Source organism: Phalacrocorax carbo, chromosome 1 (assembly GCF_963921805.1).
Source record: "Phalacrocorax carbo chromosome 1, bPhaCar2.1, whole genome shotgun sequence".
In the NCBI taxonomy this organism is placed as follows: domain Eukaryota; kingdom Metazoa; phylum Chordata; class Aves; order Suliformes; family Phalacrocoracidae; genus Phalacrocorax; species Phalacrocorax carbo.
In genome coordinates this window covers 101,402,920-101,418,496 of record NC_087513.1, presented here as the reverse complement: position 1 = coordinate 101,418,496, position 15,577 = coordinate 101,402,920, and the positions used below count along the sequence as shown (strand labels likewise).

Genomic DNA, 15,577 nt, shown 5'->3' with positions numbered 1-15,577 from the left:
CCAAAGCGTCAGGGTGTGACTCCTAATAAAACACACCAGCATTGGGAAGAGCTGGAGGGATCAGGTACAAATCACAAGAGAGCACTTTGGGAAAGGTGGCTTGGTTTCCTGTTGATTTCACTTTTACATCCCACCTGGAATAGGGCTTGTACCTAGCTTTGCCCAGCTGAGTAGGCTTCAGCAGCCTTGTGGGAATCTGATTCATTCCAACCTCATCTAACGACATCTCCGGATTTCATGCTTCTCTCTAACTCCTCTGTCCTGCTGAGTAGAACCAGAGCAGCAGGAAATGGAGAAGAGCTACCAGTCCATCTGTCCCTTCTCCTTTCTTTACTACTTTGCCAGATATGGCTGCCTACCAGCACAGCCCTCCTCACCTGTGCCGGAAACTGTCCCGCTCATCCCTGTAATCAGAGACAGCCTGTGATCTTGACGTGCTGCCCCCGCCAATCACTCCCGCCCAGTATTCTGCATCGCCATCCAGGTCCTCCGCAGGAGGCAGAGGTTTCCTTCGTGCCTGGCGGTAGGGCTGCCGGAAGTTCAAGTCCTCTTCATGCAAAGAGCTGAGTTCAGAGATGGTGTTGTTATCTGCAGGGGAGGTTGCAGAAAAGAAATGAGACAGGCGTCACCTGAAAGCATGTGTGAAAGGGCAGGAGAGGACAGGAGATCCCAGCTGCAGCTTTTTCAGAAAGAAGCTGAGCTGCCCTCCATTAGGAAAAAAATCTAAATGGAATCGAGGGCCCTCCTCCAAACCCTTGACTGATCCTAACACCTGGGGCTCAGTTTGGACATAGAGCTGTTGCTAGTCCTACAGGTCTTCTGAACTGGTAGCTGGCAGCCAGGTGGGATATTCTAAGGGTATCGCAAATGGCATCAGATGCCTGTGTCCCAGGTAACCGAGTTTAGCCCTCAGGCAGAAATCCCCCCTCAGCCCTGCTTCAGCAACACATGTGAGCTCTCCACCCTCGCAAGGTGGGCACTCAGCTTGGTGGAACATCATCACAGCAGTTGTGCCACCTCCCCATTTCCTGGTGTGAGACAGGCTGGCTCTGGATTTGGCCTGACTTGCCCAGCTAAAACAAAAACAACCCCCTCAAAAAAGATTAAGGAAAAAGTAAGAGACTGCCTGAATCACTGTCAGTCTCTACCCTGTCAAGCACATTGACATCTGGAGGCCTGACATACCAATCTGGAGAGGTCTTTTTATAGTGAATCTTGTGGGTGGAGAAGACAGTGTGCTCAGCAGTGACTGTTTTAGAAGTATATATAATTTGTTAGTTATGCCTAATCTGTACAGAGCTTTGATGTAGTGTCATTCCCTAAAGCCCTTACCTTCATTGATTTGCAGGATCTCATGTATCTGTTTTAAATTAGCCTCTACCAGTGCTTAATGTGGGTTTGCCCTGCATGAATTGGATGCTGCCTGGAGGAACTGAGACCCCAGCCTCCTGTTGTCCTCTGCACAGAACAGCTAGAGGACAAAGAGCAGCACTGCAAGCCCTCCTCATGCACACACCTTGTCCTGCCACTGCACCTCTGCCTCCTAATGTGGAAAGACCCTCACCTGGGTTTGTATTCTGACACCCACTAAATGCAACCTCAGCCTTTATTTAGGGAAATAGTGCTTGCAAGAGGCTATCAGAAGATAGTGGGGAGTTCCACACAGAAGCTCAGCTCTGAGTTTGCATCATGTCCCTATTCACCACCACCCTCCCCTTCGCCTGCAGTTGTCTGACTGCCAAGCCATCAGTACTGATGCATGTACCACCTCTGATCTTATGTTGACCAATGTCACAAAACCTGATGATTCCCTGGTGTCTTGAATCTTTTCTGTAGTCCCTGCTCCTTCTGCAGGGCAACAGCCACTCCAAACTACCTTTCTGCATCCTTCAAACCACACTGTGGTCATTGCAGCCCACAAAACATGCTTTCAGTAAAATCATCCCTCTCCTCTGTTGCCATGCTAGGAATTTACAGGCACCACAGTGTAAGATGTATAGGAATTGTGAAGACAAGATCCCAGTTATTATCACACCACAGGCTGTAGAAGGCATGAGTATGGCCTTGGCTTTTCAGATGTTGATGCAGAAGTTTAATTATCCAAGTGGACAATTTTCATGAGCATTTGAGTATCCCTCACCTTGTTCACTATAATTAAGGACAATTAGGTAAGCAGCACATCTTTGAAATTGGAACATAGATGTAGATGCCTAAAATCTAGCCTTTATATGCCCCAAGTACCATATCCTAGACATCACATCCTAGAGGCTGGCTCTAAGGCAAAACCAGTGAACTTTTAGCGATAAACTTTCAGTCTTTTTCAGGTCAGTGAAAAAAAAGAAAAAGCAAACCACGCTTGTTCCTCACATCGTTCTCGCATCCTCCTAGCTGGGTCAAACTGAGCCAGTTCTTTCTCGACATAGTACAGCACCTTCATGGAGTCCCTTTCCTTGTCAGTCTGGATCCTGTACCCTTTGCGCACTGCTAGGGAGAGAAGAAGAGCATTAGGGGAAAACCCATTTAAGCCCAAGGAGACTTTCCGACAATATTGCTTCTATAGTTGAGCTCACATCTGCAGGCAGGTAGGCTGCGTCTTCCAAAACAGAGTGAGTCAGTCCTTGCTTCAGAAGAAATTTGTCTATACCGTGGGATGTGAAGTTGCGAGCAGCTGCATAATTTCTAAAGTTTGCAGTAACAGCAAAAATGGTTTGGAAATGCCCAACTTGTACAACCAAATGCATCAAGTGGTGTCATTGCCATGGAGCGATTCCACCTCCCACAGAGGATGGCAGAGAGAAAAGTAGCACTCTGTTCCCCTTCCTCAGCACTAGGCAAAGGATTCGTCATGGAATGGGAGCAATCCCAGAAGATCAGGCTTCCTCTGTGATGCAGAGGCCGTAAGCTCCCAGTCTACAGGGGAAGCAGGTGGCTGAGCATTTGGGAGCTGTCACTCTGCAGGACCACTCCACCCTCCCATCCCTATGAATTCTGCTCACACAGGTTGAAAAGCATGTGGTAGGAGCAGCTCCAGAGAATACAGAAGGAAACACAGAAAGTCCCACAAAGCACATCACACTGCTTTGAGATTTATACTGAATCCAGTGAAGGGGGCAATCAGGTCACTGGGTAACTGTGAAACTGCCTTCTCCGGCATTCTTTACAGCTTTATTTTACAGAAAAGGTATGTCTTACACATATATTAAGTGCTTGACTCCTGGGACTACTCCATTTGCAGGCGAAGTCTGGACAGGTTTTCGGCTTTTCCACATTCCTTTGTGTAGACAAGAAGCCCCTACACACCTGGAGCCACAGCAGCCCTAACACTGGCAGGCTGGATCCATGCATGCTTTACCTGCTAGCCCTACAAACAGCCTGACTACCTCAAGGCAGGTCTATAGTCAGCAAGTAGAGAACTCCAGCTATCAGGACTCTGAAGAAAATAAGGCTTTTATTTAAGGCAGATTATTTAGGAAAGGTCTCAGCCTGGGGCTATTTCACGATTGACAGAAACCCAGGTCGAAGTACAAAAGAGGGCTACAACCCTCAAATTCAGCCTCATTAGAGAACTGTCGTGAAGACAGTTCACTTAGCACTACAAAATGGAACCTGTCTGCCTTACATGGGGTTAATGTTCCCTTGTGTGAATACTGCAGTGTTGCATGAGTGCTCCTCTTGTGGCACGATTTAAATACTTAGACGGTGGTTTTGAGCCAACCTGTTCTTTCTGTTTTATCCCACACCCCAATACATCAAGCTACTAACATATGGGTTTGGTAGTACGTTGCATAGTATGCACTGTGTGGGCTGAACAAGGACTTGGCAGAGGTATTCTTAGGCACCTTCTGTCCTAAACTGCTGTGCATGTGTCTGTGCACTATTAAATAACTGTGCTTTGCTTCAGAAATGGCTGTGCCATAGAAATGGGTAGAATGATTCCTGTAATAAACCTGCAGATTGCTTCAGGAGGAAAGTGCTTTACTGTGGGTTTTGACTGTGCACGTGTAAGGTGAGTAACTGCATCTTGAAATATTACCTTGTGTATCTTTACTTGGGAAAGGTATTAGATGTTACAACGTCATATGGGTCTATCAGGGTCCTGCTTTCAATGTTTCTCCAGATAGCTCAGCTGACAGCAGTCTAGAGTTTTGCTCTGTTTTATTATCCCCATGAATGTGTGCACAATAACTGCAAATGCACACAGTGATTTATGGAACACAAGCAACTCTGCCTTCCAAAGTGGAAGACCATCATGCCTCTTGAAGTGAGGTTGCTGCTGTGAAGAGGGGCTGGACTTACTGGCCTCAGAAGTGATGACTCCTGCTGCACTGCATGAGCAACAGCAAGGCAAGCTCTCCACTGCACGTCACCATTGTGACTGACCTCTCTCTGGTACCTTGCCAGGAAAGAGGCCTCTCGCTATTCTTTCTTCTAATGTGCCTACCAGGAGCTCAGCTAAGCTGCCACCTCATTTATACACAGGCCAGCAAACAACCATCAGCTGGAAATGACTCTGACCTACTAACAACCTTTGGGGAACCTGAACAGGCAGCTTCCAGACTCTGTCTCCCCAGAGCCACTACTCACGCTGAGCCTGTGCCAAATACCTATTTGGGCAACATCTATAGCTCCTGGAACTGATGGAGAATTAGCTAGGCTTCATGCTAGCTTCATGCTACTGCAGCTGTGTATCAAAAGGCAAATTAATTTCTTGGTTAATTCTGTAAGGACCTAGAAATTAACTTTGGATTTAAAACTGCAAAGATGACCGTGAACAGCTCATTAAAAGTATCTTCCATTATAGATGAAGCATATTTTGTCTGTACATTTATTTATTAAATACTTCTCACACTGGTATTGAATGTTCAACTTATTAAATCTCTTTATTATTCTTTTGTGTGAGAAACAGAGATATTACTGCTTCCTCCTCACACCCTTCTTCATCTGTAAATTGCCATAACCCTTTAATAAGGTGTGAATATTTTTAGGCGCATCTTAATTATAAGGGAATAAAGATGCAGAGACGTTAACCACTTTTCCAGAACCATTCTCTGAAGTCAAAGGGAATGGAACATTCTTCCCTGTTATACCATATTTTCTTCTCCTGAACAGTTCCTAGATTTCTAATGTTTAATTTGCATTTAACTGGACACTTTTTTTATTCTTCTGTGGGTGGAACCAAGTCAGCCAAAACTGTAAGCTGTTTCCCTCCCCAGAAAGGACAGCACTACTATTTTTTCCAGGTAAGAGTGGTTAGGAAGTAAACGAGGTCTCATCATACCCTTCCCATATTCAAGGTCTGGAGTCCAGCTCTCGGTTCAAAAGCCTCCCTGTGTGCATGGTTTAAGGAATCTCTGCAAGAGTATACATCCTGACTTAAACTTACGTGTTGCCAACACTCTTCTAAGTAAGAGAGCTGAAAGGTTTTTTTCCCCCCCCGTTCAGCCCTAAGTTTAGGATGGTATTTCTAGGCTTCACTGGAGCTTTGTCACATGGCTTTTATGTAACCCTAGTCAAATTTTCAAAATATCCTCACACCTGAGTTTGCTCACTAGATTACCTCACAGGGATCATTTATAAGCACAGAAACTAACTAGGATGAAGGCTGTCCTTTTTAGCTTGGCAGCCAGGATTACAGAATCCTCCAGTCTCTGTCCCCCAGCACTTCTGATCCCACTTTTTAAAATAAACTTGACGGGAAGGTTGAAGTCTCAAAGATACTAAGTCTCAGATCAGACCTAAACTTGCTGCGGGGAGGACACAGAGACCATAATTAGTGCTCCTTCTGAGAAAAGGCCTTTATTATAAACTCAACCATTACCTGTTTTGTTTAGCTTGCTGCCTGGCCAACGAGCTTGGAAAAGCTGCATAATGTTTTCTCTTCTACAGCCAGTAATTAGGGGATATTCTGGCATTGTGGAGGACCCTAAAGGAAAAGGAACAGGGTGCAGGGTATCACCCTTCCTAAGCTCCACAGTTCAAGAAACACCTTGAGCAACAGGTGCATGATCCAGACTAAGGGTTTGCACATATTATTGCAAAAAATATTAATTAAAAATTAAAAAGACTCCATAACCTCTCTTGCCTTGCCACAACAGTTAAAACTCTGTAATAATGGTTTTATTTGCAATACACAGTATTTCCTGTCAAGTCCTGAGTTGAGGGATTAAGTGCAGTCAGCTGATTTGGATTGCATAATAAACGCATCTTTCCGTGTAATGAACATGGGATGCTAAGAGCCAGTCCATTTGGTTACCAAACGCATCCACAGTTTTTCATTCTGGATTTGTGCTCTGCTAGTAATGCACAGCAGAGACGAGACTGGCGCTGCAATCCAACTTTTAAAAAAATCCCTGGAGTTCCCACAGCCAACACCACACTCTACATGCAGTGACATTTTTCACAGCAGAAAAAAATTAAGCACTGGGCTGTCGTCCATCATTTTCTGACAAAGGTTTTTGAATTGGATACGTTCTGTTTTGGATCAGCGATTGATTTATTTCCTATTTCAAAATGCTCCATTCCAGAGCTCTGTTTTTATTTCAGTGGGGAAAAAAACTGTGATTGTTGAAGGAAAATACTTTTTGTAATTCCAGAAAGGTTAATATACTGACTGGGACAGTGGAAGGATGTGTAGGATTTTTCCAAAAGCTTAGTTATTTGATTATGCTACTTGATCTCGTGGTTTTGGAAGTGTTTTATCAACACATTGTCATGAGCAAACTTAACAGTTCACAATTAGTGTGGTGCTTTGGAATCAGGCACGTGGCTGGATCAATGGCAACCATACTATGTAAGTATGGTGACTCTACATTTGTGAGAGTCACTTCTGCTGCACCATGTTTGAATTTAGACAGCCACACTGATGCTTGCTTCCAACGCGTCAGCTCTAAGGGGAAAATGGCCGCTGCGTCTGCTCCCCTGAAACAATCTTCAGCGTATTGTCCTCCACAGTAAATATTTGCAGCAGTAGTGAGAGGGGTCCCAGGCATGAACTTGGCCTCTCGTTCCCTGCTGACATCATTATGCACCCACAAACTGACACTGTGCTGATGGCACTAGAAAAGTTGGCCCATGTGGCCCTACGGGATGCAAATGTCACTGTCAGAGACAGGATTAAAATGCAGTTTCTCTGTGTTTCTTCTGTTCATACCACTCTATCGGTGACAATCATTCCTCCCTTTTCCTTTTCCTTTCCCAGCCCTGCTCCCAGTAAGAGGACTGAATGTTGTGCCTGGCACTGCAAATTACCATTTTGGCTTCCTCCGCTGGAGTCACTTGGGGCTAAGGGAGGAGGGTGCGATTTATCCATGAGCACAGCAGGAGATGGGACACCAGCTACAGGAACACTGGGGATGTAGTATGGACCTGGCATGGAAGACACTGCAGGAGGGTACCCAGCTTTTGCTACTTTGCCTGCTACGTACACTGAAAAAGAAAAAGAACAGCAGTCAGCATCACGCCAGCCTCCCATAGACCCACACGGCACATGGCCGAAACCTGCATGTCACCAACATTGGTGACAGCCCAGCAGGGGACAACTGGACAAATGAAATGACAAGGACCAATCTGAATTTCTCTAAGCCTCAAATGGCACTGAGGGGAGTTTAAAAAAATGCACATGGCAGGTTAGATGAACATTGCAAGATGCCCAGCAATTGAAAGGCATTCAGAGTGCTACAGCCAGCATTAATGCTGCCATGGTTTAGTGGCAGTTCAGCTTTAAAAACAACTGATGACTCAAGCAGCAGGGATGAGGCTCATGAAACTTGACAGATCTGCCTGAGCCTGACCAGGGGCCTTGCTGGGCTGCAAGGATTTTGCACTGTTGTAGAGGGCAGCTACTTTGCATAGCCGGGAAGAAACCTCCCAGGATGCTCTTAGCTCTGACCCGCAACATTCACTGACACAACAACAACTTTGGAAGGGGAGCGTGACACTTCGGAGAAGCAGGCACAGCTGCCAAGGCAGGGAGGGCTCAGGGAATTACATTTGTAATTAACTTTGAGCGCTCAACCATTGAGCAATAGGTCAGACACTTCACTCCCTAAGAACTAGTTTTTCAGTCAAGAAAAGCGCTCAGGGCAAAGGAAGCAATATTAGCAGATTCTCCTCCTGTTCTGCCAGGGAGCAGAAGTTGTGCAAAATTTGCACCAGGCTTGGAGAGGGTCACTCACATGCCCGGGGACAGCAGCAGGACTCAGGACAGCAGGGGCAGCGGACATAGCAGCAGCAGCTGTGTGGGCAGCACTGGCACCAGCAGATCCCCACCAGGAGGAAGAACAGGAACGCCCCCAGGATCACCAGGCCCACAAAGACCCACTCTGGAAAACAAGGGGAGAGAGGTACTTACAGGATTGCACGTTGCTATGGAAGGGAACTTCACCAACATCCTTCCAGAGGAGAGCATAGGGACAAAACAGACAGGTGAACAACAGAAGTAGACTTCCTGCTGTCTAGGACTACATCCCCCTCTGTGTCAAAGCAGAAATGGCACACAACAGTGAAAAATGGAGCTACAGAAATGTGGACCCTTCCTGTGACATCTCTGGCTGCCTGAGAGTCGAGCAGCATGGGTGCAGGAGCTCTGGTTCCCCAGCACAGGAACCCTTTGCCCCACAGCAGACCTGTATAAATGCCGCAGGACATACTCCATTAGCATTTGGATCTCATCAAAGACTCATTCTTCCTGGCCATGTTCATGCCCTGCTTGTGTGTTTGTTCCCTATCCACATTCTAGTTTTAATGGGACAAATGATGGTGAAAAGCACACTATAAATAGCCCAGTAAATGAGCCAGGCCTGCCCCTTCACAACTAGGCCCACGCATGCAATTATTCTTTTGAATGTGCCGAACGAACATCCTATTCAGGAGCTGCAGCCAGGCAGGAAACCTAACAACCACTTCCCCCCACCCCGCCCCCCAAAGCCTCAGATGATGTCTGCCAGGCCCCGAAAGGGAATGGCTAAAACACCGTACAAGTGAAAGCACAGAAGAGCTGGTCCACAAAAACCAGGATGGGGTTTGAACGGGAAAGGGAGCAAGAAAAGGTTTCTCAAACTTCGCTGCTGGGAAATCTGCAGTGGCAGCAGCCGTGGTGGGAGCAGGCGCCCAGCCTGTGCTGGGGCAGCTCCCAGCTCTGCATCTGGCCACCCTGTGCTTTGCAGGGGACTGCGTGCCCAGGGCTGCGCCTGCCGCCACATGGCAATTCCCCAGATTAAGGTAATGGTCAGTGAACACGTCTGGACCAAGAAATTTCAATATTTTGAATGTATAGGAGAGCTGGAGTTGGTTTTACATCAGAGAGATGCACCAACCTATCTAGAAGTCAGACCACTGGTGAGGGAAAACCTGTGGGGAAAGACTCCAGGTGTACCCAGGTGGTTATTCAACCACCTTGGAAAGATGGTAAGAAAGCAAAGAAAGAGGCGGTGGGGCTGCTTTGCAGAGGAGAAAAAAAACAGCAGGCCACTGTTTCTGAACAGAAGTCCAGTGCTCACTAAGGGGCCTACTGATACATTGTTATTTAAGATGAAGAAGTATTGATACAATGTGAGTACAGAATCACCCTGGGAAAATAGCACACCTCTCACCTGCATTGCTAAGCTGAAAAGTCAAGGGAAAATGTTCAGCTTGGAACATCCAAAACAGAGCTTTTTTCTAGTTCTTAATAAAATGCAAAAATAAGAATAAATTTTTGATTCATCCACAGCATTCTGTTTGAACAAAAGTAAAATTCTTTGCTTTGTTGCAGTTTTCCTTTTCTATAAACAATTCCTTTTTTTTAATGCCATTTTAAATCTAGAATTTACAATTTCCTTTAAAAAATGCCAGTGAAAGATGTGGCATTTACAAATCAAAACACTTCATTTCAGAAGTGTCAAGTGAAATGTTTTATATTTATTGAATATTTTATTTCTTTTTGGCTGAGACAGATGAATTTAATTTAAATTTGCAGATAATTTTGGTCCTTGTGGAATAAATTTTTTGGGTGAAGTTACTATATGTAGAGAAAAAAATCAGCTAATAGTAAGGGAACGACTGGAGGGAAGCATTCATGAATGGAAAAGTAAGCGCTATGGGGAGATTACTGATACAGTTCCTCAAGCGCTGGTTCTAGGAATGCCGGTTTCACGAATGACCTTTGCACAGAAAATAAGAATGTGTTAATGTATCTTGAGGGTAAGAGGTAGGGAAGCATTGTCACTAAAGATGAAGACAGGGATATGTTACAGAAAGGGCCAGTTGTCCTTGGGCCTACAATAAGAAACATGAAATACAGCAATATACTGAATTTCAAGGTATGTAGCAATACTTTCAAGGTCACACATTCAAGAATTAAAAACAACCTCTGTTCTGAAGAGGACTTCATTCAGAAAACAACTGAAAAACAAGATAAATTATCCAGTCTATTATTCCACCATAGGACAACTGTAACTGCTTATGCAATACATCCACAAAAATGGCAAATGTAACCCCATGCTCAGCAGCAGAGGAACTTCCAGTAGTGTTAAGGAAATACTAATGTCTCCATGTAACTTCATCTGAAGTTACTGATGCTATGCAGTCATCTCTGTACAAGAAAAGATTAATTCAGGTTGGAGCGGATGCAAAGCAACGATTTGCCTTGCAGCAGGAGAGCTGAAGCTCACTGCCTTAGTCTAGTAAAAAGAAGGCTGAGAACAGACATAGCTGCTGCCTGTAAATATGCTAGGAGGAAAAGCAGGTGTTATAGTTAAAGGTCTTGCATATATGGGCACAAATAGGCTACAAGTAGTGTAGATGGAAGCTAGAAGATGCACATCAAAGAAAGTGATCCAACGGGAGAGAGAAAGGCCAAACCCAGACTACTCTTAAGCTTGCTAAGCTTATGGAAAGGATGAAAATACATGCTGCTCAGTATAGCAAGCAAGATAGCAAGCCAGACTATCCCTTCCATTCGTGTACTTCCTAATCTATGCCAATCCGAGCAGGGCAACAGCTCAGTGGCTTTTTATTTTGCCATGTTCTCTCATCTTGTTCTCTACATCATCATTGATACAGAGTAGGACGTGAAATAGTACCACGTGGCAGAAGTGGCCAGCCACAGCTATGCGATGAAGCTCAGGCGTCAGATCTCCAGAGCTATTAGTGAACAGTTCACAACTACTCCAAAAAGGATAAAAGCCAAACAAACAGCAAGTCCATTTTAAGTGTATCTGTGGTCTTTCTGAAAATGTATAGAAATATAAGAGGCAGTCAAGTTAGTATGTACATTGCACATTGCAAGATGCTCACTCAGCACCAGGAGTGGATGTTAGAAATCAGTGTCCCAGTCACAGGGACCTATGAATCACGAAGCATTTTTACTTCACAGGAAGTTAGACCATTTGCTTCTCTGGTGAGGTTAAGAGGACAGCAAGAGCCTGCTGGCTCCTCCTTTATGCACAAAACTGGGATTCAACCATTTATACCTGCAATTCCACAATTCTTCCTCCAGTACAACTGTTATCTTCTGACACAGTACGTCCAGATACAACTGTGTAACCCTGAGATTCAAATGACTACCAAGCTGAAGTGCTATGTGTCCTCACTGTCTGGAAAATACTGTTTTGTGCTTGCAGGAGCATCTGCTTTTGTTTATTCAGGTAGCAGGCAATGCTAACAGCTGAAATGTGGTTTGCTGCTGCCTTTACACTTTCCTGTTGTTTATACCCATGCAGCGAGGGTACCAGAAACCTACCTGGCCAACAGACAAAAATGTTATACCCTTTCAGTAAAATTGGGGGGGGGGGGGGGGGAAGCATTAGGCAACAGAGCATCAACTTCTGTCCATGCTAAAGAGACCAAACCGTTTCCTGCCACGCTGAGCTTCCAGGGAGCTTTGGGTTACACTGGAGGCGGGGCAGTGTCTGCCTTCTCTCTGCATCTCTGGGACAGACTTGAAAACAGCTTCACACATTTATGTGGAGTTGCATTTTTGCACAAACATGTGAAAGAAACACTCCTTGGGCACTGTCAGGGGATGATCAGATGACTCAAGGGCTAAATGTTCTCACAGCTTTTCCCTTTCAAGGACAATCTGTTGCACAGTCTCCATTTCCTCTGCAAGGAGTGCCAGAACTGGTGGCTCTCATTAGTTTGGCTAGTGAGGGATTTATCATGGGCAGAGAGCTTTCATGTCTGGTCCAACCACCTGGTGTTACCCAGATAATGCCCTAGCCATGCAGCACAAGAGGGGCTGTGCCACTGTTGGGTTGCTAACCAGTGCTCTATTTTGAGCACCTCCTGTGCTACCATCTGTGGTGATGGCTATAATGGTACCCGCAGGATGGGGTCTGGGGAGCGGAAGTCACTACTGCACAAGAGCAGCTGACGTACGAAGCCATACGGGCACATGAGGCTGCCGAGATCTCACAGGCTGGAGTGGCGTTACCTTTGTACTAGCAGGGGGAGAGCAGAGAGCTTGATATAAAACCTCCCCTGAACAGTACTGGCGTTTCTGTTCACACACTGATCCTGGCATGACATCAACTATCTCTGTATGTTGGCTCCTAGCATGGCCATTCCTTCCCCGTGTCCCAGCATCAGCTCTCTCAAATCTCAACCCAACACACTTTCCCAGTAAGCGATAGGCTTTTCCATTTTTATCCCCAGATAAAACATACATAAGAGTGAAATGTACGCCACATAAAGATGCTGTAGAAGTATAAACAGACAAGATGACAGAGGACTGGGTGATTGAAGGGTGAAATGACTGAATACCTGGCATAATCTCCACAGCAAAACTGGGCAAGAGATCAGCAAGCAGCCCTGTCCTGCCTAGAAAAGACAGAAGGAGGAGAACAAGGAGAGAGGTTACTGCAAGAAAAACACACTCCCCAGCCCCTGCCTTAGCTTCCAGTCCCCTTCCTCATCAGCCCACTTGCACTCTGTTAAGTGAATTCCTATCAACCATAGATGTCATCCTGCTCGATGCCTGGTGTCTGCCTCTGCACTTCTGCCATTTCTGTGTCCTTGTATTTTATCTTTATCAGCAGAGCTGGGGGGAAAGAATCTGGAACAGAGCTTCTCCGATCTAGGCACAAAATGACAAGAAGAGGGAGGTCCCCTTAGCATGGTTACACGATAACATCTTTCCGGAGTTATGCTCTACACATGCAAAAAGCTCCTGGAAATGCACAACAGCCCTCAAACAGAAGGGTTTAGTTTACTTTAAAAATGTACTGATGTAGTTTGGATGGATGTGAAACATCTTTAACCCAAGGCCCTCGATAAATCAGCCACATGCATACAACACCCATTGGTGGTGCTTTCCATGTGGGGCTCTGCAACTGCAGGGACAGCTCTAGGAAAGGAGTTAAGTGAGTATGTGCTGCTTATTTCAAGATGCATGAGCAACTCAGTGAGATCGTGATATAAGGCCAACTCTCAAGCGAAGCAAACCAACCAGGGAAGGATTTGTGTAGAAATTTGTGGAATCACTTTGCAAAAGGAAAAGAAAAAAAAGGCAAGTCAACTTTGAATTTATAACTGAATACAAATAAAATCCAAGCCCAAAGGCAGCTTGGTGCCTGTTTGTTTTGGCACTGAATGTCTGGGATATTTCTAATACACAGGAAATATCCTGTACTGTGTTCAGCTATAATTTACACACACCTGTGCATCAGCCGAACAGCCTTTTGTGCAGCTGTGCCACATACTCTTTTATATAGCACCAGGATCATGCTAGGTTTTTTAAAGACATGCGTAAGGTAGGAGAGCTGCACTCTGAAGAGAGACATACGTTGTGGATATAACGAAACAGAAGCAGCTATGGGTAAGCCAGTGCAAAAGTGGTAGAAAGCTACCTTTAACCTCCCCACATGCCCTTCAGGTCCTGCACTAAGCAGCACTCAGACACAAAGATGAACTGGATCCCAAGTTCCTTGGCCTCTAGTTTGTCCTTGAAGCGTGTTATAATCAAATTCCCACTGTCCGTTTTTTCTCAGTGCTTCAGCAGAGGTTCTGTAGAGATCAGAAATCCACAAGGATGCCTGCTGAAGCCATAATAAACGTACCGTGAATGCAGGCATTACTTTGCAACCAACTGCAACTCATCAAAGCTGTCTAATACTCATAGTAATGCCATCATGATGAGGTACTCCTGAAGCCTTAGCAAAAGATACAGTGCTGATCCTACAGATAATTTAATACTTTGAAGGAAGACTTTTGCCATAAGTCTACCGCAACATTTTCATCTACATATAAAGTTTCATGACATTCTTTGCAGTCCATTTTCTGGAAGCATCAAGTGCCCAAATTGCTCACAGCTAGCTTGTTATGGGAAAGTGCTCATGTATGCTTTCTGCTTACAAGATAGAGGCACATATAAAACATGCGTGTGGCTTAAGTCTTAGGTGCCACAAGTGGGCTCCAAACACGTGCAACGAATGTATGCCTTGTGTCAAAGTATGCTAGATATACATTATGTTCCACGTGCATATTGAATACATTTCTTATTTCCCCAGCACGCACAAAGAAGATCCAATTCTGGCACAGGCCTCTCTCTGTGTGTGTATGTGAACAATGTACATGTGAACCACGTGCATGTCGAACATATGGGCAGACAAGGGCATGCACCTTGCCTCCCATGTGTTATTATCTCTGCACAAGCTCATGTGCAGCCCTAGTCTGAGAGCAGATGCCAATGGACAAATCGCTGGAGGTATATACCTAATTTAGGGCTGGGATTTGTGGTACCAGAGGTAAGGGAGTGACACCTATAAAGAACAGAAGCTCCATCTCATGAGTCCGAACAGGTGCCTGCTTTATTTTAAACCTACCTGAAAAGCCTCGATCCCTGCTAGTGCTGGGTCTTATGGTGCCTCCTGATCCCCAGGAGGAACCACCTGTTCAAGGGGGAATAAGCCCTCAAAACTAACAGTGCTTGAGAACTCGGTAACTCATTACAAAGACAGTCAAAGTAGTTCCTCTGTGCTACCTAGGAGCAGTCAAGTGTTTCCCTGGTTGCGCTGCCTCACTCAGCTCTGCTGAGTATTTGCATGGGGAATTTGCTCCCCCTGCCAGTGGGGCTTGCACAGCCCTGGGGGCCCCAGAGCCGCACAAAGCCCAGGAGGGCCCAAGGCAGTGGTGAACCCCACCATGGCTCAGCCTGGACTCTGCTACCTTGACTAGCACAAAGACTGCCTCTGGACTGCCGTGCCCCCAGCAGCTTTCAGTGCACCCCAGCTCTCCCCCTTCCCTATCCTGGTCCTGGGTGGAATTAATCCACTGATAACCCTTCCCCCCACCGCACGCTTCCCCCGAGCGGGTGAAGCCAACAGGCTGCCCGTGGTTGCCACGGCGACGGGAGGCTCCCCGCGCTGCCCCTCATTGAAGACTTTCCTCCCAACGCCAGCAACAAGTGGAGCAAAAGCACCCAGACCGCCAGCCAGCGGGCGCAGGGACAGGGCGGCTCTGCAGGGGCAAGGGCCGCCGCTGACCCTCACTTGCCTGCCCCATGCGAGACTGGCCTGGGCACGGGCGCGCCCCAAAGCCCACAGTAACTGGTGGTGGGGAGACTGGGCCAGCACAGTGCCCAAAGCCAGGGCAGATAGGG

The 15,577-nt window shown here is 46.1% G+C and overlaps 1 protein-coding gene across 7 annotated transcripts in view; it reads right to left on the bottom strand.

Moving 5' to 3' along the window:
- The window catches only part of ILDR2 (immunoglobulin like domain containing receptor 2), a 36,664-nt gene that overhangs the window by 2,863 nt on the left and 18,224 nt on the right, over positions 1-15,577 (bottom strand). For 2 of the 7 annotated variants that reach the window (XM_064469113.1, XM_064469167.1), the window contains exons 4-9: positions 12,932-13,054; positions 12,742-12,798; positions 8,175-8,321; positions 7,249-7,425; positions 2,368-2,484; positions 378-588 (exon numbers count right to left, since the gene is read on the bottom strand). In XM_064469113.1, coding sequence (XP_064325183.1) covers positions 378-588; positions 2,368-2,484; positions 7,249-7,425; positions 8,175-8,321; positions 12,742-12,798; positions 12,932-13,054 — 832 coding nt within the window. The remainder of the gene's footprint in view (positions 1-377; positions 589-2,367; positions 2,485-7,248; positions 7,426-8,174; positions 8,322-12,741; positions 12,799-12,931; positions 13,055-15,577) is intronic. The other 5 variants (XM_064469122.1, XM_064469132.1, XM_064469140.1 and 2 more) reach the window with 5 other exon arrangements.